This window comes from Oncorhynchus keta, unplaced genomic scaffold (genome assembly GCF_023373465.1).
Source record: "Oncorhynchus keta strain PuntledgeMale-10-30-2019 unplaced genomic scaffold, Oket_V2 Un_contig_4221_pilon_pilon, whole genome shotgun sequence".
Taxonomy (NCBI): domain Eukaryota; kingdom Metazoa; phylum Chordata; class Actinopteri; order Salmoniformes; family Salmonidae; genus Oncorhynchus; species Oncorhynchus keta.
This window is the reverse complement of record NW_026287652.1, coordinates 10564-33743: the sequence shown is the minus strand read 5'-3', so window position 1 is coordinate 33743 and position 23180 is coordinate 10564. Positions and strand designations below refer to the sequence as shown.

Below are 23180 nucleotides of genomic sequence, written 5' to 3'. Positions count from 1 at the left end.
GGGTCCTTCCATGGAGGGGCTGTTATGTTAGTGATAGGGTCCTTCCATGGAGGGGCCCTGTTATGTTAGTGATAGGGTCCTTCCATGGAGGGGCTGTTATGTTAGTGATAGGGTCCTTCCATGGAGGGGCCCTGTTATGTTAGTGATAGGGTCCTTCCATGGAGGGGCTCGGCCCTGTTATGTTAGTGATAGGGTCCTTCCATGGAGGCCCTGTTATGTTAGTGATAGGGTCCTTCCATGGAGGGGTCCTGTTATGTTAGTGATAGGGTCCTTCCATGGAGGGGCTGTTATGTTAGTGATAGGGTCCTTCCATGGAGGGGCTCAGCCCTGTTATGTTAGTGATAGGGTCCTTCCATGGAGGGGCTGTTATGTTAGTGATAGGGTCCTTCCATGGAGGCCCTGTTATGTTAGTGATAGGGTCCTTCCATGGAGGCCCTGTTATGTTAGTGATAGGGTCCTTCCATGGAGGGGCTGTTATGTTAGTGATAGGGTCCTTCCATGGAGGGGCTGTTATGTTAGTGATAGGGTCCTTCCATGGAGGGGCTGTTATGTTAGTGATAGGGTCCTTCCATGGAGGGGCTCAGCCCTGTTATGTTAGTGATAGGGTCCTTCCATGGAGGGGCCCTGTTATGTTAGTGATAGGGTCCTTCCATGGAGGCCCTGTTATGTTAGTGATAGGGTCCTTCCATGGAGGGGCTCAGCCCTGTTATGTTAGTGATAGGGTCCTTCCATGGAGGGGCTGTGTTATGTTAGTGATAGGGTCCTTCCATGGAGGCCCTGTTATGTTAGTGATAGGGTCCTTCCATGGAGGGGCCCTGTTATGTTAGTGATAAGGTCCTTCCATGGAGGGGCTGTTATGTTAGTGATAGGGTCCTTCCATGGAGGCCCTGTTATGTTAGTGATAGGGTCCTTCCATGGAGGCCCTGTTATGTTAGTGATAGGGTCCTTCCATGGAGGGGCTCCCTGTTATGTTAGTGATAGGGTCCTTCCATGGAGGGGCTCAGCCCTGTTATGTTAGTGATAGGGTCCTTCCATGGAGGCCCTGTTATGTTAGTGATAGGGTCCTTCCATGGAGGGGCTGTTATGTTAGTGATAGGGTCCTTCCATGGAGGGGCTGTTATGTTAGTGATAGGGTCCTTCCATGGAGGGGCTGTTATGTTAGTGATAAGGTCCTTCCATGGAGGCCCTGTTATGTTAGTGATAGGGTCCTTCCATGGAGGCCCTGTTATGTTAGTGATAGGGTCCTTCCATGGAGGCCCTGTTATGTTAGTGATAGGGTCCTTCCATGGAGGCCCTGTTATGTTAGTGATAGGGTCCTTCCATGGAGGGGCCTGTTATGTTAGTGATAGGGTCCTTCCATGGAGGCCCTGTTATGTTAGTGATAAGGTCCTTCCATGGAGGGGCCTGTTATGTTAGTGATAGGGTCCTTCCATGGAGGGGCTCCCCTGTTATGTTAGTGATAGGGTCCTTCCATGGAGGGGCTCCCCTGTTATGTTAGTGATAGGGTCCTTCCATGGAGGGGCTGTTATGTTAGTGATAGGGTCCTTCCATGGAGGGGCTGTTATGTTAGTGATAGGGTCCTTCCATGGAGGGGCCCTGTTATGTTAGTGATAGGGTCCTTCCATGGAGGGGCTGTTATGTTAGTGATAGGGTCCTTCCATGGAGGGGCCTGTTATGTTAGTGATAGGGTCCTTCCATGGAGGCCCTGTTATGTTAGTGATAGGGTCCTTCCATGGAGGGGCCTGTTATGTTAGTGATAGGTCCTTCCATGGAGGGGCTGTTATGTTAGTGATAGGGTCCTTCCATGGAGGCCCTGTTATGTTAGTGATAGGGTCCTTCCATGGAGGCCCTGTTATGTTAGTGATAGGGTCCTTCCATGGAGGGGCCCTGTTATGTTAGTGATAGGGTCCTTCCATGGAGGCCCTGTTATGTTAGTGATAGGGTCCTTCCATGGAGGGGCTGTTATGTTAGTGATAGGGTCCTTCCATGGAGGGGCCTGTTATGTTAGTGATAGGGTCCTTCCATGGAGGGGCTCAGCCCTGTTATGTTAGTGATAGGTCCTTCCATGGAGGGGCCCTGTTATGTTAGTGATAGGGTCCTTCCATGGAGGGGCTCAGGGCCGTTATGTTAGTGATAGGGTCCTTCCATGGAGGGGCCCTGTTATGTTAGTGATAGGGTCCTTCCATGGAGGGGCTCGGTCCTGTTATGTTAGTGATAGGGTCCTTCCATGGAGGCCCTGTTATGTTAGTGATAGGGTCCTTCCATGGAGGGCTGTTATGTTAGTGATAGGGTCCTTCCATGGAGGCCCCCTGTTATGTTAGTGATAGGGTCCTTCCATGGAGGGGCCCTGTTATGTTAGTGATAGGGTCCTTCCATGGAGGGGCTCCCCTGTTATGTTAGTGATAGGGTCCTTCCATGGAGGGGCCCCCTGTTATGTTAGTGATAGGGTCCTTCCATGGAGGGCTGTTATGTTAGTGATAGGGTCCTTCCATGGAGGGGCCCCCTGTTATGTTAGTGATAGGGTCCTTCCATGGAGGGGCCCTGTTATGTTAGTGATAGGGTCCTTCCATGGAGGGGCCCCCTGTTATGTTAGTGATAGGGTCCTTCCATGGAGGCCCTGTTATGTTAGTGATAGGGTCCTTCCATGGAGGCCCTGTTATGTTAGTGATAGGGTCCTTCCATGGAGGGGCCCTGTTATGTTAGTGATAGGTCCTTCCATGGAGGCCCTGTTATGTTAGTGATAGGGTCCTTCCATGGAGGGGCTGTTATGTTAGTGATAGGGTCCTTCCATGGAGGGGCCTGTTATGTTAGTGATAGGGTCCTTCCATGGAGGGGCCCTGTTATGTTAGTGATAGGGTCCTTCCATGGAGGGGCCCTGTTATGTTAGTGATAGGGTCCTTCCATGGAGGCCCTGTTATGTTAGTGATAGGGTCCTTCCATGGAGGGGCTCCCCTGTTATGTTAGTGATAGGGTCCTTCCATGGAGGGGCCCCCTGTTATGTTAGTGATAGGTCCTTCCATGGAGGGGCCTGTTATGTTAGTGATAGGGTCCTTCCATGGAGGGGCTGTTATGTTAGTGATAAGGTCCTTCCATGGAGGCCCTGTTATGTTAGTGATAAGGTCCTTCCATGGAGGGGCTCAGCCCTGTTATGTTAGTGATAGGGTCCTTCCATGGAGGCCCTGTTATGTTAGTGATAGGATCCTTCCATGGAGGGGCTGTTATGTTAGTGATAGGGTCCTTCCATGGAGGCCCTGTTATGTTAGTGATAGGGTCCTTCCATGGAGGGGCTGTTATGTTAGTGATAAGGTCCTTCCATGGAGGCCCTGTTATGTTAGTGATAAGGTCCTTCCATGGAGGGGCTCAGCCCTGTTATGTTAGTGATAGGGTCCTTCCATGGAGGGGCTCCTGTTATGTTAGTGATAGGGTCCTTCCATGGAGGGGCTCAGCCCTGTTATGTTAGTGATAGGGTCCTTCCATGGAGGGGCTGTTATGTTAGTGATAGGGTCCTTCCATGGAGGGGCCCCTGTTATGTTAGTGATAGGGTCCTTCCATGGAGGGGCCCTGTTATGTTAGTGATAGGGTCCTTCCATGGAGGGGCTCCTGTTATGTTAGTGATAGGGTCCTTCCATGGAGGCCCCTGTTATGTTAGTGATAGGGTCCTTCCATGGAGGGGCTGTTATGTTAGTGATAGGGTCCTTCCATGGAGGGGCTGTTATGTTAGTGATAGGGTCCCCATGTTATGTTAGTGATAGGGTCCTTCCATGGAGGGGCTGTTATGTTAGTGATAAGGTCCTTCCATGGAGGGGCCCTGTTATGTTAGTGATAGGGTCCTTCCATGGAGGGGCTGTTATGTTAGTGATAGGGTCCTTCCATGGAGGGGCTCGGCCCTGTTATGTTAGTGATAAGGTCCTTCCATGGAGGCCCTGTTATGTTAGTGATAGGGTCCTTCCATGGAGGGGCTGTTATGTTAGTGATAGGGTCCTTCCATGGAGGGGCTCGGCCCTGTTATGTTAGTGATAGGGTCCTTCCATGGAGGGGCTGTTATGTTAGTGATAGGGTCCTTCCATGGAGGGGCTCAGCCCTGTTATGTTAGTGATAGGGTCCTTCCATGGAGGGGCTGTTATGTTAGTGATAGGGTCCTTCCATGGAGGGGCCTGTTATGTTAGTGATAGGGTCCTTCCATGGAGGCCCTGTTATGTTAGTGATAGGGTCCTTCCATGGAGGCCCTGTTATGTTAGTGATAGGGTCCTTCCATGGAGGCCCTGTTATGTTAGTGATAGGGTCCTTCCATGGAGGGGCTCAGCCCTGTTATGTTAGTGATAGGGTCCTTCCATGGAGGGGCTCAGCCCTGTTATGTTAGTGATAGGGTCCTTCCATGGAGGGGCTCAGCCCTGTTATGTTAGTGATAGGGTCCTTCCATGGAGGCCCTGTTATGTTAGTGATAGGGTCCTTCCATGGAGGGGCTGTTATGTTAGTGATAGGGTCCTTCCATGGAGGGGCTCAGCCCTGTTATGTTAGTGATAGGGTCCTTCCATGGAGGCCCTGTTATGTTAGTGATAGGGTCCTTCCATGGAGGGGCTGTTATGTTAGTGATAGGGTCCTTCCATGGAGGCCCTGTTATGTTAGTGATAGGGTCCTTCCATGGAGGGGCCTGTTATGTTAGTGATAGGGTCCTTCCATGGAGGGGCTGTTATGTTAGTGATAGGTCCTTCCATGGAGGCCCTGTTATGTTAGTGATAAGGTCCTTCCATGGAGGAGGCCCTGTTATGTTAGTGATAGGGTCCTTCCATGGAGGGGCTCAGCCCTGTTATGTTAGTGATAGGGTCCTTCCATGGAGGGGCTCTGTTATGTTAGTGATAGGGTCCTTCCATGGAGGGGCTCCCCTGTTATGTTAGTGATAGGGTCCTTCCATGGAGGGGCCCTGTTATGTTAGTGATAGGGTCCTTCCATGGAGGCCCTGTTATGTTAGTGATAGGGTCCTTCCATGGAGGGGCTGTTATGTTAGTGATAGGTCCTTCCATGGAGGGGCTCCCCTGTTATGTTAGTGATAGGGTCCTTCCATGGAGGGGCTCAGCCCTGTTATGTTAGTGATAGGGTCCTTCCATGGAGGTCCTGTTATGTTAGTGATAGGGTCCTTCCATGGAGGCCCTGTTATGTTAGTGATAGGGTCCTTCCATGGAGGCCCTGTTATGTTAGTGATAGGGTCCTTCCATGGAGGGGCTGTTATGTTAGTGATAAGGTCCTTCCATGGAGGCCCTGTTATGTTAGTGATAGGGTCCTTCCATGGAGGCCCTGTTATGTTAGTGATAGGGTCCTTCCATGGAGGCCCTGTTATGTTAGTGATAGGGTCCTTCCATGGAGGGGCTGTTATGTTAGTGATAAGGTCCTTCCATGGAGGCCCTGTTATGTTAGTGATAGGGTCCTTCCATGGAGGCCCTGTTATGTTAGTGATAGGGTCCTTCCATGGAGGCCCTGTTATGTTAGTGATAGGGTCCTTCCATGGAGGGGCTGTTATGTTAGTGATAAGGTCCTTCCATGGAGGCCCTGTTATGTTAGTGATAGGGTCCTTCCATGGAGGTCCTGTTATGTTAGTGATAGGGTCCTTCCATGGAGGCCCTGTTATGTTAGTGATAGGGTCCTTCCATGGAGGGGCTCAGCCCTGTTATGTTAGTGATAAGGTCCTTCCATGGAGGCCCTGTTATGTTAGTGATAGGGTCCTTCCATGGAGGCCCTGTTATGTTAGTGATAGGGTCCTTCCATGGAGGCCCTGTTATGTTAGTGATAGGGTCCTTCCATGGAGGCCCTGTTATGTTAGTGATAGGGTCCTTCCATGGAGGCCCTGTTATGTTAGTGATAGGGTCCTTCCATGGAGGCCCTGTTATGTTAGTGATAGGGTCCTTCCATGGAGGCCCTGTTATGTTAGTGATAAGGTCCTTCCATGGAGGGGCTCAGCCCTGTTATGTTAGTGATAGGGTCCTTCCATGGAGGGGCTCAGCCCTGTTATGTTAGTGATAGGGTCCTTCCATGGAGGGGCTGTTATGTTAGTGATAGGGTCCTTCCATGGAGGGGCTGTTATGTTAGTGATAGGGTCCTTCCATGGAGGGGCTGTTATGTTAGTGATAGGGTCCTTCCATGGAGGGGCTGTTATGTTAGTGATAAGGTCCTTCCATGGAGGGGCTCAGCCCTGTTATGTTAGTGATAGGGTCCTTCCATGGAGGCCCTGTTATGTTAGTGATAGGGTCCTTCCATGGAGGGGCTGTTATGTTAGTGATAGGGTCCTTCCATGGAGGCCCTGTTATGTTAGTGATAGGGTCCTTCCATGGAGGCCCTGTTATGTTAGTGATAGGGTCCTTCCATGGAGGCCCTGTTATGTTAGTGATAGGGTCCTTCCATGGAGGCCCTGTTATGTTAGTGATAGGGTCCTTCCATGGAGGCCCTGTTATGTTAGTGATAGGGTCCTTCCATGGAGGGGCTCGGCCCTGTTATGTTAGTGATAGGGTCCTTCCATGGAGGCCCTGTTATGTTAGTGATAGGGTCCTTCCATGGAGGCCCTGTTATGTTAGTGATAGGGTCCTTCCATGGAGGCCCTGTTATGTTAGTGATAGGGTCCTTCCATGGAGGCCCTGTTATGTTAGTGATAGGGTCCTTCCATGGAGGGGCTCGGCCCTGTTATGTTAGTGATAGGGTCCTTCCATGGAGGGGCTGTTATGTTAGTGATAGGGTCCTTCCATGGAGGGGCTGTTATGTTAGTGATAGGGTCCTTCCATGGAGGGGCTCAGCCCTGTTATGTTAGTGATAGGGTCCTTCCATGGAGGGGCTCAGCCCTGTTATGTTAGTGATAGGGTCCTTCCATGGAGGGGCTGTTATGTTAGTGATAGGGTCCTTCCATGGAGGGGCTCAGCCCTGTTATGTTAGTGATAGGGTCCTTCCATGGAGGCCCTGTTATGTTAGTGATAGGGTCCTTCCATGGAGGGGCTCAGCCCTGTTATGTTAGTGATAGGGTCCTTCCATGGAGGGCCTGTTATGTTAGTGATAGGGTCCTTCCATGGAGGGGCTCAGCCCTGTTATGTTAGTGATAGGGTCCTTCCATGGAGGCCCTGTTATGTTAGTGATAGGGTCCTTCCATGGAGGGGCCTGTTATGTTAGTGATAGGGTCCTTCCATGGAGGCCCTGTTATGTTAGTGATAGGGTCCTTCCATGGAGGGGCTCAGCCCTGTTATGTTAGTGATAGGGTCCTTCCATGGAGGGGCTCAGCCCTGTTATGTTAGTGATAGGGTCCTTCCATGGAGGGGCTCAGCCTGTTATGTTAGTGATAGGGTCCTTCCATGGAGGCCCTGTTATGTTAGTGATAGGGTCCTTCCATGGAGGCCCTGTTATGTTAGTGATAGGGTCCTTCCATGGAGGCCCTGTTATGTTAGTGATAGGGTCCTTCCATGGAGGGGCTCAGTTTTGTATTAAAGTGTATATTGAATTCACAAGTTCTTGTAAGAGTGTTATATTAATAATAATATGTTATATTTCTGAGACAATTCTCCACAACAACACATTCGCCACACTGATCCTCAACACAGGGGCCTGAGGGGTGCGTGCTCTGTTCACTCATGACTGCACGACTCCAACATGATCGTTAAGTTTGTCGATGACACAACACTGACAACGTGCACTGCGCCCGGCCCGACACAGGAGTCGCTAGTGCGCGATGAGACAAGGATATCCCTGCCGGCCAAACCCTCCCTAACCCGGACGACGCTGGGCCAATTGTGCGTTGCCCCATGGGCCTCCCAGTCACGGCCGGCTGCGACAGAGCCTGGACTCGAACCCAGAATCTCTGGTGGCACAGCCTTAGACCACTGAGACAGAGCCTGGACTCGAACCCAGAATCTCTGGTGGCAGAGCCTTAGACCACTGAGACAGAGCCTGGACTCGAACCCAGAATCTCTGGTGGCAGAGCCTTAGACCACTGAGACAGAGCCTGGCTCAAACCCAGAATCTCTGGTGGCACAGCCCTCCCTAGACCACTGAGACAGAGCCTGGACTCGAACCCAGAATCTCTGGTGGCACAGCCTTAGACCACTGAGACAGAGCCTGGACTCGAACCCAGAATCTCTGGTGGCACAGCCTTAGACCACTGAGACAGAGCCTGGACTCGAACCCAGAATCTCTGGTGGCAGAGCCTTAGACCACTGAGACAGAGCCTGGACTCGAACCCAGAATCTCTGGTGGCACAGCCTTAGACCACTGAGACAGAGCCTGGACTCGAACCCAGAATCCTTAGACCACTGCGCCCTTCGCTATTGATATTTTACTGCTGCTCTTTAACTACTTGTTACTTTTTATTTCTTATTTCATATTTTTTTAACTGCATTGTAAGTAAGCATTTCACTGTAAGGTTACCTGTTGTATTTGGCACATGTGACTATTAGTATTTTATGTGCAGATGAATCATTGAATGCTCATGAATTGCACTTTTCTACTGTATTGTCTGTATATGTCCTTTTGTCTATCTTCCAGTGTGTTATGTATGCACAGAGCAGCAACCAACATTTCCCCGGGGGGTTATCTTTAACAGGTACCGTGCTGTCCCGCTCTAATTCACCACAATCTTGAACTAATATAGGATAAATCCATGATTATTGAGCGTGACTGTTGCCAAAGACAGTACAGTATGAAGATAGAAATCCCAGCTCACGCTTGTAGGCGACGTCGGATAGCTAAACTCATGCGCATTAACACGTTTTCGGGGCGAACTCAACTCGCGCCGAACTGCGCATGTGCCAACCGTCATCTCTCATAAGGCGCTCCTTCGATATAAAGTTGTTTTTGACGAGCATTTTAAAAAGGTATCCGTTTATCTTCACGAGGTTGGAGTAGTAAAATGTTCAACTACTAAAGACATTGGCCGGTTGTGCCTTTAGATTTCGAGAAAACGTACATCTGAAGAATAATTGCTCACTTCTCTAATTTACTTCTCAAACTCCGTTCTGATCTGCTTCGAAAGTGTTCCCGGAAGTGTTAAGATGTTGCACCTCTGTGTTTTTATAAACTCGGTTGTCGGTGCTTTCGTTTTCCCCATCCAGGCTCTATGAAAAGACAACTGGGCCGATGCACCTGAAATCAAAACGACACTCGGTCGCTTTCTTATGACTCATATGTCTCTTCTTTACCAGGAAGTACGGTAAAGAGGAACCACACCCCCTTTTCCATAGCTGCTTTCTGATTGGGTTATTCCCATCACGTGATCCAGAAGTGAAAGGATTCTGTTTTTTTCCGGAGGTAAGGAAATAAACACAACCTAATTATACTTGTGATTTTTACCTGACAAAAACGTAAAAATGTAAAGTTATATTGTATGACTACAAGGTGTTTTAACTGCACACGGTGTCGTCCTTCCCCGGTGTACTTGTGTAATATCGGTGTATATCGTTTTGTGGAGGTGGGAACTGTCATCATCTTTGTTGTTGTTTTTCACTGTGAATCAGACCGACTGACGAGACACGAATAAAACGTTTATCTAAAATACATTTTCCTCCTCCTTCGGCGTTATTTGGTGCAGTGAGCTCGTTAAGAAGACATTATTAAAAGGTAACACAAACCATTGCTTGTGGTGAATAGCCTGATGCGTAGTTCGGTCACACAACTTTAGCTACCTAGATACGTTACTACAGCATTTTGTCATAGTCAAATGACGTTTCTGACCATTACTATAACGTTAGACTTTGACATCTGGCTCGGACATTGTCATGGATAGAGAGCAGTTTTATCGTCATTGTGAAGGCGTTGGGCCGGTTTCCCGTGGCGTCACGGTGTTATAAAAGTTATCGTCAGTTTCACACTGCGTTGAGATCCAGCTAATACAGTATATAATGGATTATCCCTCTAGTCTAGATTTAATGCGGTGGGTTTGATTCTTTCTCTAACTGCTCAGTGGATCAGCGAGGCCTCCTATTGGCTGCTGAGTCAGGAAGTGGATTTTACTAAACGCATCGACAGTTTTTAATGCCAGTAAAAGTCGTATTTTTAGCACGACAGCTGTGTTGGAAACAGGAAGTTTTAGTACAATTTTATAAATGCCCTTAGATAATAGTTCATCATGGTGGAATATTTTTATGTAGGTAAATTTAATTATGTGCGAAATGGCGGTTTGAGACCTCCTTTATTCGCAAATATTTATAACCGATTTATAACCCATTTGGAGTCATGGGATGATATGGTGTCTCCCACTACGATTCAGGAAGCGGTGCAGTTTATCAGGCTGCAGGTGAAATACATTATATGATGAACTTCACAGTGAAAGTCATGGTGATGCTCTTGATGCCGTTTGACAAATCCAAATATTCTCACTTTTATCCATAATAATCTCATCATAATATATGCCATTTGGCAGACGCTTTTAACCAAAGCGACTTACAGTCATGTGTGCATACATTCTACGTATGGGTGGTCCCGGGAATCGAACCCACTACTCTGGCGTTACAAGCGCCATGCTCTACCAACTGAGCTACAGAAGGACCATGTAGACAGTGTACCCGCACTGGTGGCTAGAACACACCTGCCAAAACCAGACTAGACACATTTACATTTGAAGTACACAGGATGCATGTTATTATGACCATAGCTACAACAGTCATGATACTAATTGCCAGTTACTGTTTCAGGAGTTGCTATAACCGAATGTTGCTCTCTTTATCTACTGTATGAGTGACCCAGGACCACTGTTAGCTCTGGTCCTTGGCGTTAGTGCAGCTTGCTAACGTTGAGCCTCACTAACACCCTGGACCAGAGCTAGTTGTTCAATATGTCATTCCCCTTAGTGTGCTGTCTGAATGTGCTGGTTTGTTCTCCACTACAGGTGAACCTGAAGCCATCATCATGCAGAGCACAGCCAACTACCTGTGGCTCATCTCAGACCTGCTGGGCCAGGGAGCTACAGCTAACGTCTACCGTGGCAGACACAAGGTACAGGTCTAACACGCTAACATCTACTGTGGCAGACACAAGGTACAGGGCTAACACTAACATCTACTGTGGCAGACACAAGGTACAGGGCTAACATCTACTGTGGCAGACACAAGGTACAGGGCTAACACGCTAACATCTACCGTGGCAGACACAAGGTACAGGGCTAACACTAACATCTACTGTGGCAGACACAAGGTACAGGGCTAACACGCTAACATCTACCGTGGCAGACACAAGGTACAGGGCTAACACGCTAACATCTACCGTGGCAGACACAAGGTACAGGGCTAACACGCTAACATCTACCATGGCAGACACAAGGTACAGGGCTAACACTAACATCTACCGTGGCAGACACAAGGTACAGGGCTAACACTAACATCTACCGTGGCAGACACAAGGTACAGGGCTAACACTAACATCTACCGTGGCAGACACAAGGTACAGGGCTAACATCTACCGTGGCAGACACAAGGTACAGGGCTAACATCTACCGTGGCAGACACAAGGTACAGGGCTAACATCTACCGTGGCAGACACAAGGTACAGGGCTAACATCTACCGTGGCAGACACAAGGTACAGGGCTAACATCTACCGTGGTAGACACAAGGTACAGGACTGGTAATATAATTTTCCAATCTGTTTAAAGGCACATTCAACGTAGTGAATGTAAACTTCTGACCCACTGGAATTGTGATATAGTGAATTATAAGTTCAATTATCTGTCTATAAACAATTGTTGGAAAAATTACTTGTGTCATGCACAAAGTAGATGTCCTAACCGACTTGCCAAAACTATAGTTTGTTAACAAGCAATATGTGGAGTGGTTGAAAAACAAGTTTTAATGACTCCAACCTATGTGTATGTAAACTTCAGACTTCAACTGTATCTATGGGCAGCACTGAGGGAGGGGGGACTGTAACTGGGGGGTGGGGGAATGGTTGGAACGTAACTGAGGGGTGGGGGGAACGATAACGGGTGCGGGGGGGGGGCACTGTTACTGAGGGGAGGGGGGCTGGACTGTAACTGAGGGGGACATCTTGGCAGTCTCTCCACCAAGCATCTTGGCAGTCTCTCCACCAAGCATCTTGGCAGTCTCTCCACCAAGCATCTTGGCAGTCTCTCCACCAAACATCTTGGCAGTCTCTCCACCAAGCATCTTGGCAGTCTCTCCACCAAGCATCTTGGCAGTCTCTCCACCAAGCATCTTGGCAGTCTCTCCACCAAGCATCTTGGCAGTCTCTCCACCAAACATCTTGGCAGTCTCTCCACCAAACATCTTGGCAGTCTCTCCACCAAGCATCTTGGCAGTCTCTCCACCAAACATCTTGGCAGTCTCTCCACCAAGCATCTTGGCAGTCTCTCCACCAAGCATCTTGGCAGTCTCTCCACCAAACATCTTGGCAGTCTCTCCACCAAACATCTTGGCAGTCTCTCCACCAAACATCTTGGCAGTCTCTCCACCAAGCATCTTGGCAGTCTCTCCACCAAACATCTTGGCAGTCTCTCCACCAAACATCTTGGCAGTCTCTCCACCAAGCATCTTGGCAGTCTCTCCACCAAACATCTTGGCAGTCTCTCCACCAAACATCTTGGCAGTCTCTCACCTGCGTGGATGCAAGAGCAGAAGTGTAGTGTTGTTTTAGTTGTTGGCATGTAGGCCGAACAGGAAGTCTAATATAGTACTGTTGTTCACTGTCTGTTGTCTCACTAACTCGCCATTTTGAGACGTTTCACCAACTGTTCATGTCTCAGAGGGTTATGGTTGTCTGCTCAGCCATATCAGTCTAAGCTAGCGTGCTAACCCTTCTCTCTCCACAGGGGCTTTCCCTTCTGTCTCCACAGGGGCTTTCCCAGGTCTCTCTCGACTAGAGGGAGGATGCCAACACATTTTAGGATGGGTCTGGACACGTCTTTGTGTTTGGTTCTGTCTGTTTGATTCTGACAGAATGAACATCTATGGCACTTAATGAACTGTCTCACTAGGGCTGTGTCCCTGAAGGACTGTCTCACTAGGGCTGTGTCCCTGAAGGACTGTCTCACTAGGGCTGTGTCCCTGAAGGACTGTCTCACTAGGGCTGTGTCCCTGAAGGACTGTCTCACTAGGGCTGTGTCCCTGAAGGACTGTCTCACTAGGGCTGTGTCCCTGAAGGACTGTCTCACTAGGGCTGTGTCCCTGAAGGACTGTCTCACTAGGGCTGTGTCCCTGAAGGACTGTCTCACTAGGGCTGTGTCCCTGAAGGACTGTCTCACGAGGGCTGTGTCTCTGAATGACTGTCTCACTAGGGCTGTGTCCCTGAAGGACTGTCTCACGAGGGCTGTGTCTCTGAATGACTGTCTCACTAGGGCTGTGTCCCTGAAGGACTGTCTCACTAGGGCTGTGTCTCTGAATGACTGTCTCACTAGGGCTGTGTCCCTGAAGGACTGTCTCACTAGGGCTGTGTCTCTGAATGACTGTCTCACTAGGGCTGTGTCCCTGAAGGACTGTCTCACTAGGGCTGTGTCCCTGAAGGACTGTCTCACTAGGGCTGTGTCCCTGATGGACTGTCTCACTAGGGCTGTGTCCCTGATGGACTGTCTCACTAGGGCTGTGTCCCTGATGGACTGTCTCACTAGGGCTGTGTCCCTGAAGGACTGTCTCACTAGGGCTGTGTCCCTGAAGGACTGTCTCACTAGGGCTGTGTCCCTGATGGACTGTCTCACTAGGGCTGTGTCCCTGATGGACTGTCTCACTAGGGCTGTGTCCCTGATGGACTGTCTCACTAGGGCTGTGTCCCTGATGGACTGTCTCACTAGGGCTGTGTCCCTGAAGGACTGTCTCACTAGGGCTGTGTCCCTGAAGGACTGTCTCACTAGGGCTGTGTCCCTGATGGACTGTCTCACTGGGACTGTGTCCCTGATGGACTGTCTCACTAGGGCTGTGTCCCTGATGGACTGTCTCACTAGGGCTGTGTCCCTGATGGACTGTCTCACTAGGGCTGTGTCCCTGAAGGACTGTCTCACTAGGGCTGTGTCCCTGATGGACTGTCTCACTAGGGCTGTGTCCCTGAAGGACTGTCTCACTAGGGCTGTGTCCCTGATGGACTGTCTGTCACTAGGGCTGTGTCCCTGATGGGACCTGATGGACTGTCTCACTAGGGCTGTGTCCCTGATGGACTGTCTCACTAGGGCTGTGTCCCTGATGGGCTGTGTCCTGATGACTGTCTCACTAGGGCTGTGTCCCTGATGGACTGTCTCACTAGGGCTGTGTCCCTGATGGGACCTGATGGACTGTCTCACTAGGGCTGTGTCCCTGATGGGACCTGATGGACTGTCTCACTAGGGCTGTGTCCCTGGGACCTGATGGACTGTCTCACTAGGGCTGTGTCCCTGATGGACTGTCTCACTAGGGCTGTGTCCCTGATGGACTGTCTCACTAGGGCTGTGTCCCTGATGGACTGTCTCACTAGGGCTGTGTCCCTGATGGACTGTCTCACTAGGGCTGTATCCCTGATGGACTGTCTAACTAGAGATGTGTCCCTGATGGACTGTCTCACTAGGGCTGTGTCCCTGATGGACTGTCTCACTAGGGCTGTGTCCCTGATGGGACCTGATGGACTGTCTCACTAGGGCTGTGTCCCTGATGGACTGTCTCACAAGGGCTGTGTCCCTGATGGGACCTGATGGACTGTCTCACTAGGGCTATGTCCCTGATGGGACCTGATGGACTGTCTCACAAGGGCGGTGTCCCTGATGGGACCTGATGGACTGTCTCACTAGGGCTGTGTCCCTGATGGGACCTGATGGACTGTCTCACTAGGGCTGTGTCCCTGATGGACTGTCTCACTAGGGCTGTGTCCCTGATGGACTGTCTCACTAGGGCTGTGTCCCTGATGGACTGTCTTACTAGAGCTGTGTCCCTGATGGACTGTCTCACTAGGGCTGTGTCCCTGATGGACTGTCTCACTAGGGCTGTGTCCCTGATGGGACCTGATGGACTGTCTCACTAGGGCTGTGTCCCTGATGGACTGTCTCACAAGGGCGGTGTCCCTGATGGGACCTGATGGACTGTCTCACTAGGGCTGTGTCCCTGATGGGACCTGATGGACTGTCTCACTAGGGCTGTGTCCCTGATGGACTGTCTCACTAGGGCTGTGTCCCTGATGGACTGTCTCACTAGGGCTGTGTCCCTGATGGACTGTCTTACTAGGGCTGTGTCCCTGATGGACTGTCTTACTAGAGCTGTGTCCCTGATGGCAACCTATTCCCTAGATACGGGACGGCAGGGTAGCCTAGTGGTTATAACATTGGGTCAGTAACCGAAAGGTTGCTAGATTGAATCCCCAAATTGACATGGTATAAATATGTCGTTCTGCCCCTGAACAAGGCAGTTAACCCACCGTTCCTAGACCAGTTAACCCACTGTTCCTAGACCAGTTAACCCACTGTTCCTAGACCAGTTAACCCACTGTTCCTAGACCAGATAACCCACTGTTCCTAGACCAGTTAACCCACCGTTCCTAGACCAGTTAACCCACTGTTCCTAGACCAGTTAACCCACCGTTCCTAGACCAGTTAACCCACTGTTCCTAGACCAGTTAACCCACCGTTCCTAGACCAGTTAACCCACTGTTCCTAGACCAGTTAACCCACTGTTCCTAGACCAGTTAACCCACTGTTCCTAGACCAGTTAACCCACCGTTCCTAGACCAGTTAACCCACCGTTCCTAGACCAGTTAACCCACCGTTCCTAGACCAGTTAACCCACTGTTCCTAGACCAGTTAACCCACTGTTCCTAGACCAGTTAACCCACCGTTCCTAGACCAGTTAACCCACCGTTCCTAAACCAGTTAACCCACCGTTCCTAAACCAGTTAACCCACCTTTCCTAAACCAGTTAACCCACTGTTCCTAGACCAGTTAACCCACTGTTCCTAGACCAGTTAACCCACTGTTCCTAGACCAGTTAACCCACTGCTCCCAGACCAGTTAACCCACTGTTCCTAGACCAGTTAACCCACTGTTCCTAGACCAGTTAACCCACTGTTCCTAGACCAGTTAACCCACTGTTCCTAGACCAGTTAACCCACTGTTCCTAGACCAGTTAACCCACCATTCCTAAACCAGTTAACCCACCGTTCCTAAACCAGTTAACCCACTGTTCCTAGACCAGTTAACCCACCGTTCCTAGACCAGTTAACCCACTGTTCCTAGACCAGTTAACCCACTGTTCCTAGACCAGTTAACCCACCGTTCCTAAACCAGTTAACCCACCGTTCCTAGACCAGTTAACCCACTGTTCCTAGACCAGTTAACCCACCATTCCTAAACCAGTTAACCCACCGTTCCTAGACCAGTTAACCCACCGTTCCTAGACCAGTATATAACACTGTGTTCTGTAACACCTGAAAACACACCTGTATATAACACTGTGTTCTGTAACACCTGAAAACACACCTGTATATAACACTGTGTTCCGTAACACCTGAAAACACACCTGTATATAACACTGTGTTCCGTAACACCTGAAAACACACCTGTATATAACACTGTGTTCTGTAACACCTGAAAACACACCTGTATATAACACTGTGTTCTGTAACACCTGAAAACACACCTGTATATAACACTGTGTTCTGTAACACCAGAAAACACACCTGAATATAACACTATGTGTTCTGTAACACCTGAAAACACACCTGTATATAACACTGTGTTCTGTAACACCTGAAAACACACCTGTATATAACACTGTGTTCTGTAACACCTGAAAACACACCTGTATATAACACTGTGTTCTGTAACACCTGAAAACAACACTGTGTTCTGTAACACCTGAAAACACACCTGTATATAACACTGTGTTCTGTAACACCTGAAAACACCTGTATATAACACTGTATGTAACACCTGAAAACACACCTGTATATAACACTGTGTTCTGTAACACCTGAAAACACACCTGTATATAACACTGTGTTCTGTAACACCTGAAAACACACCTGTATATAACACTGTGTTCTGTAACACCTGAAAACACACTGTGTTCTGTATATAACACTGTGTAACACTATAACACCTGAAAACACACCTGTATATAACACTGTGTTCTGTAACACCTGAAAACACACCTGTATATAACACTGTGTTCTATAACACCTGAAAAAAACACACCTGTATATAACACTGTGTTCTGTAACACCTGAAAACACACCTGTATATAACACTGTGTTCTGTAACACCTGAAAACACACCTGTATATAACACTGTGTTCTGTAACACCTGAAAACACACCTGTATATAACACTGTGTTCTGTAACACCTGAAAACACACCTGTATATAACACTGTGTTCTGGTAACACCTGAAAACACACCTAACACCTGAAAACACACCTGTATATAACACTGTGTTCTGTAACACCTGAAAACACACCTGTATATAACACTGTGTTCTGTAACACCTGAAAACACACCTGTATATAACACTGTGTTCTGTAACACCTGAAAACACACCTGTATATAACACTGTGTTCTGTAACACCTGAAAACACACCTGTATATAACACTGTGTTCTGTAACACCTGAAAACACACCTGTATATAACACTGTGTTCTGTAACACCTGAAAACACACCTGTATATATAACACTGTGTTCTGTAACACCTGAAAACACACCTATACACACCTGAAAACACACCTGTATATAACACTGTGTTCTGTAACACCTGAAAACACACCTGTATATAACACTGTGTTCTGTAACACCTGAAAACACACCTGTATATAACACTGTGTTCTGTAACACCTGAAAACACACCTGTATATAACACTGTGTTCTGTAACACCTGAAAACACACCTGTGTATATAACACTGTGTTCTGTAACACCTGAAAACACACCTGTATATAACACTGTGTTCTGTAACACCTGAAAACACACCTGTATATAACACTGTGTTCTGTAACACCTGAAAACACACCTGTATATAACACTGTGTTCTGTAACACCTGAAAACACACCTGTATATAACACTGTGTTCTGTAACACCTGAAAACACACCTGTTCTGTATAAAACACTGTGTTCTGTAACACCTGAAAACACACCTGTATATAACACTGTGTTCTGTAACACCTGAAAACACACCTGTATATAACACTGTGTTCTGTAACACCTGAAAACACACCTGTATATAACACTGTGTTCTGTAACACCTGAAAACACACCTGTATATAACACTGTGTTCTGTAACACCTGAAAACACACCTGTATATAACACTGTGTTCTGTAACACCTGAAAACACACCTGTATATAACACTGTGTTCTGTAACACCTGAAAACACAAAACACACCTGTATATAACACTGTGTTCTGTAACACCTGAAAACACACCTGTATATAACACTGTGTTCTGTAACACCTGAAAACACACCTGTATATAACACTGTGTTCTGTAACACCTGAAAACACACCTGTATATAACACTGTGTTCTGTAACACCTGAAAACACACCTGTATATAACACTGTGTTCTGTAACACCTGAAAACACACCTGTATATAACACTGTGTTCTGTAACACCTGAAAACACACCTGTATATAACACTGTGTTCTGTAACACCTGAAAACACACCTGTATATAACACTGTGTTCTGTAACACCTGAAAACACACCTGTATATAACACTAAACACCTGAAAACACACCTGTTATAACACTGTGTTCTGTAACACCTGAAAACACACCTGTATATAACACTGTGTTCTGTAACACCTGAAAACACACCTGTATATAACACTGTGTTCTGTAACACCTGAAAACACACCTGTATATAACACTATGTGTTCTGTAACACCAGAAAACACACCTGTATATAACACTGTGTTCTGTAACACCTGAAAACACACCTGTATATAACACTGTGTTCTATAACACCTGAAAACACACCTGTATATAACACTGTGTTCTATAACACCTGAAAACACACCTGTATATAACACTGTGTTCTGTAACACCTGAAAACACACCTGTATATAACACTGTGTTCTGTAACACCAGAAAACACACCTGTATATAACACTGTGTTCTATAACACCTGAAAACACACCTGTATATAACACTGTGTTCTGTAACACCTGAAAACACACCTGTATATAACACTGTGTTCTGTAACACCTGAAAACACACCTGTATATAACACTGTGTTCTGTAACACCTGAAAACACACCTGTATATAACACTGTGTTCTGTAACACCTGAAAACACACCTGTATATAACACTGTGTTCTGTAACACCTGAAAACACACCTGTATATAACACTGTGTTCTGTAACACCAGAAAACACACCTGTATATAACACTGTGTTCTGTAACACCAGAAAACACACCTGTATATAACACTGTGTTCTGTAACACCAGAAAACACACCTGTATATAACACTGTGTTCTGTAACACCTGAAAACACACCTGTATATAACACTGTGTTCTGTAACACCTGAAAACACACCTGTATATAACACTGTGTTCTGTAACACCAGAAAACGGGGGACCTATATGCTGTGAAGGTGTTCAACAACCTCAGTTTCCTGCGACCACTCGACGTCCAAATGAGAGAGTTTGAGGTCCTGAAGAAACTCAACCATAAGAACATCGTCAAGCTGTTCGCTGTGGAGGAGGAGGTCAGTTATATACCCTGTCATTTATAGGATAACACTACCTAGAGGAGGTATCTCTGTCAGTATATACTATCTGTAGAATAACACTACCTAGTGGAGGTATCTCTATCAGTATATACTATCAGTAGAATAACACTACCTAGAGGAGGTATCTCTATCAGTAGAATAACACTACCTAGAGGAGGTATCTCTATCAGTAGAATAACACTACCTAGAGGAGGTATCTCTATCTGTAGAATAACACTACCTAGAGGAGGTATCTCTATCAGTAGAATAACACTACCTAGAGGAGGTATCTCTATCAGTAGAATAACACTACCTAGTGGAGGTATCTCTATCAGTAGAATAACACTACCTAGTGGAGGTATCTCTATCAGTAGAATAACACTACCTAGAGGAGGTATCTCTATCAGTAGAATAACACTACCTAGAGGAGGTATCTCTATCAGTAGAATAACACTACCTAGTGGAGGTATCTCTATCAGTAGAATAACACTACCTAGTGGAGGTATCTCTATCAGTAGAATAACACTACCTAGTGGAGGTATCTCTATCAGTAGAATAACACTACCTAGTGGAGGTATCTCTATCAGTAGAATAACACTACCTAGAGTAGAATAACACTACCTAGGGAGGTATCTCTATCAGTAGAATAACACTACCTAGTGGAGGTATCTCTATCAGTAGAATAACACTACCTAGTGGAGGTATCTCTATCAGTAGAATAACACTACCTAGAGGAGGTATCTCTATCAGTAGAATAACACTACCTAGTGGAGGATCTCTATCAGTAGAATAACACTACCTAGAGGAGGTATCTCTATCAGTAGAATAACACTACCTAGTGGAGGTATCTCTATCAGTAGAATAACACTACCTAGTGGAGGTATCTCTATCAGTAGAATAACACTACCTAGTGGAGGTATCTCTATCAGTAGAATAACACTACCTAGTGGAGGTATCTCTATCAGTAGAATAACACTACCTAGAGGAGGTATCTCTATCAGTAGAATAACACTACCTAGTGGAGGTATCTCTATCAGTAGAATAACACTACCTAGTGGAGGTATCTCTATCAGTAGAATAACACCTACCTAGAGGAATAACACTACCTAGGGAGGTATCTCTATCAGTAGAATAACACTACCTAGAGGAGGTATCTCTATCAGTAGAATAACACTACCTAGTGGAGGTATCTCTATCAGTAGAATAACACTACCTAGTGGAGGTATCTCTATCAGTAGAATAACACTACCTAGTATCTCTATCAGTAGAATATCCTAGTGGAGGTATCTCTATCAGTAGAATAACACTACCTAGAGGAGGTATCTCTATCAGTAGAATAACACTACCTAGTGGAGGTATCTCTATCTGTAGAATAACACTACCTAGAGGAGGTATCTCTATCAGTAGAATAACACTACCTAGTGGAGGTATCTCTATCAGTAGAATAACACTACCTAGTGGAGGTATCTCTATCAGTAGAATAACAGTAGAATAACACTACCTAGTGGAGGTATCTCTATCAGTAGAATAACTACTAGTGGAGGTATCTCTATCAGTAGAATAACACTACCTAGAGGTATCTCTATCAGTAGAATAACACTACCTAGTGGAGGTATCTCTATCAGTAGAATAACACTACCTAGTGGAGGTATCTCTATCAGTGTAGAATAACACTACCTAGTGGAGGTATCTCTATCAGTAGAATAACACTACCTAGTGGAGGTATCTCTATCAGTAGAATAACACTACCTAGTGGAGGTATCTCTATCAGTAGAATAACACTACCTAGTGGAGGTATCTCTATCAGTAGAATAACACTACCTAGTGGATCAGTAGTACCTCTCTATCAGTAGAATAACACTACCTAGAGGAGGTATCTCTATCAGTAGAATAACACTACCTAGTGGAGGTATCTCTATCTGTAGAATAACACTACCTAGAGGAGGTATCTCTATCTGTAGAATAACACTACCTAGTGGAGGTATCTCTATCTGTAGAATAACACTACCTAGAGGAGGTATCTCTATCAGTAGAATAACACTACCTAGTGGAGGTATCTCTATCAGTAGAATAACACTACCTAGTGGAGGTATCTCTATCAGTAGAATAACACTACCTAGTGGAGGTATCTCTATCAGTAGAATAACACTACCTAGTGGAGGTATCTCTATCTGTAGAATAACACTACCTAGAGGAGGTATCTCTATCAGTAGAATAACACTACCTAGTGGAGGTATCTCTATCAGTAGAATAACACTACCTAGTGGAGGTATCTCTATCAGTAGAATAACACTACCTAGTGGAGGTATCTCTATCAGTAGAATAACACTACCTAGTGGAGGTATCTCTATCAGTAGAATAACACTACCTAGTGGAGGTATCTCTATCAGTAGAATAACACTACCTAGTGGAGGAATAACACTACCTAGTGGAGGTATCTCTATCAGTAGAATAACACTACCTAGTGGAGGTATCTCTATCAGTAGAATAACACTACCTAGTGGAGGTATCTCTATCAGTAGAATAACACTACCTAGTGGAGGTATCTCTATCAGTAGAATAACACTACCTAGTGGAGGTATCTCTATCAGTAGAATAACACTACCTAGTGGAGGTATCTCTATCAGTAGAATAACACTACCTAGAGGAGGTATCTCTATCAGTAGAATAACACTACCTAGTGGAGGTATCTCTATCTGTAGAATAACACTACCTAGTGGAGGTATCTCTATCAGTAGAATAACACTACCTAGTGGAGGTATCTCTATCAGTAGAATAACACTACCTAGTGGAGGTATCTCTATCAGTAGAATAACACTACCTAGTGGAGGTATCTCTATCAGTAGAATAACACTACCTAGTGGAGGTATCTCTATCAGTAGAATAACACTACCTAGAGGAGGTATCTCTATCAGTAGAATAACACTACCTAGTGGAGGTATCTTTATCAGTAGAATAACACTACCTAGAGGAGGTATCTCTATCAGTAGAATAACACTACCTAGTGGAGGTATCTCTATCAGTAGAATAACACTACCTAGTGGAGGTATCTCTATCAGTAGAATAACACTACCTAGTGGAGGTATCTCTATCAGTAGAATAACACTACCTAGTGGAGGTATCTCTATCAGTAGAATAACACTACCTAGAGGAGGTATCTCTATCAGTAGAATAACACTACCTAGAGGAGGTATCTCTATCTCACTACCTAGAGGAGGTATCTCTATCAGTAGAATAACACTACCTAGAGGAGGTATCTCTATCAGTAGAATAACACTACCTAGTGGAGGTATCTCTATCAGTAGAATAACACTACCTAGAGGAGGTATCTCTATCAGTAGAATAACACTACCTAGTGGAGGTATCTCTATCAGTAGAATAACACTACCTAGTGGAGGTATCTCTATCAGTAGAATAACACTACCTAGAGGAGGTATCTCTATCAGTAGAATAACACTACCTAGTGGAGGTATCTCTATCAGTAGAATAACACTACCTAGAGGAGGTATCTCTATCAGTAGAATAACACTACCTACTATCAGTAGTAACACTACCTAGGA

General features: G+C 46.5%; 1 protein-coding gene across 1 annotated transcript; it reads left to right on the top strand.

Moving 5' to 3' along the window:
* Nucleotides 1-9121: 9121 nt before the first annotated feature.
* Nucleotides 9122-19617, top strand: LOC127924527 (serine/threonine-protein kinase TBK1-like; the record flags this gene model as incomplete). Its single annotated transcript, XM_052509230.1, has 3 exons — nucleotides 9122-9273; nucleotides 10850-10956; nucleotides 19477-19617. Coding segments are annotated over exons 2-3 (228 nt in total), but the record flags the coding sequence as incomplete, so codon positions are not given.
* Nucleotides 19618-23180: the final 3563 nt, after the last annotated feature.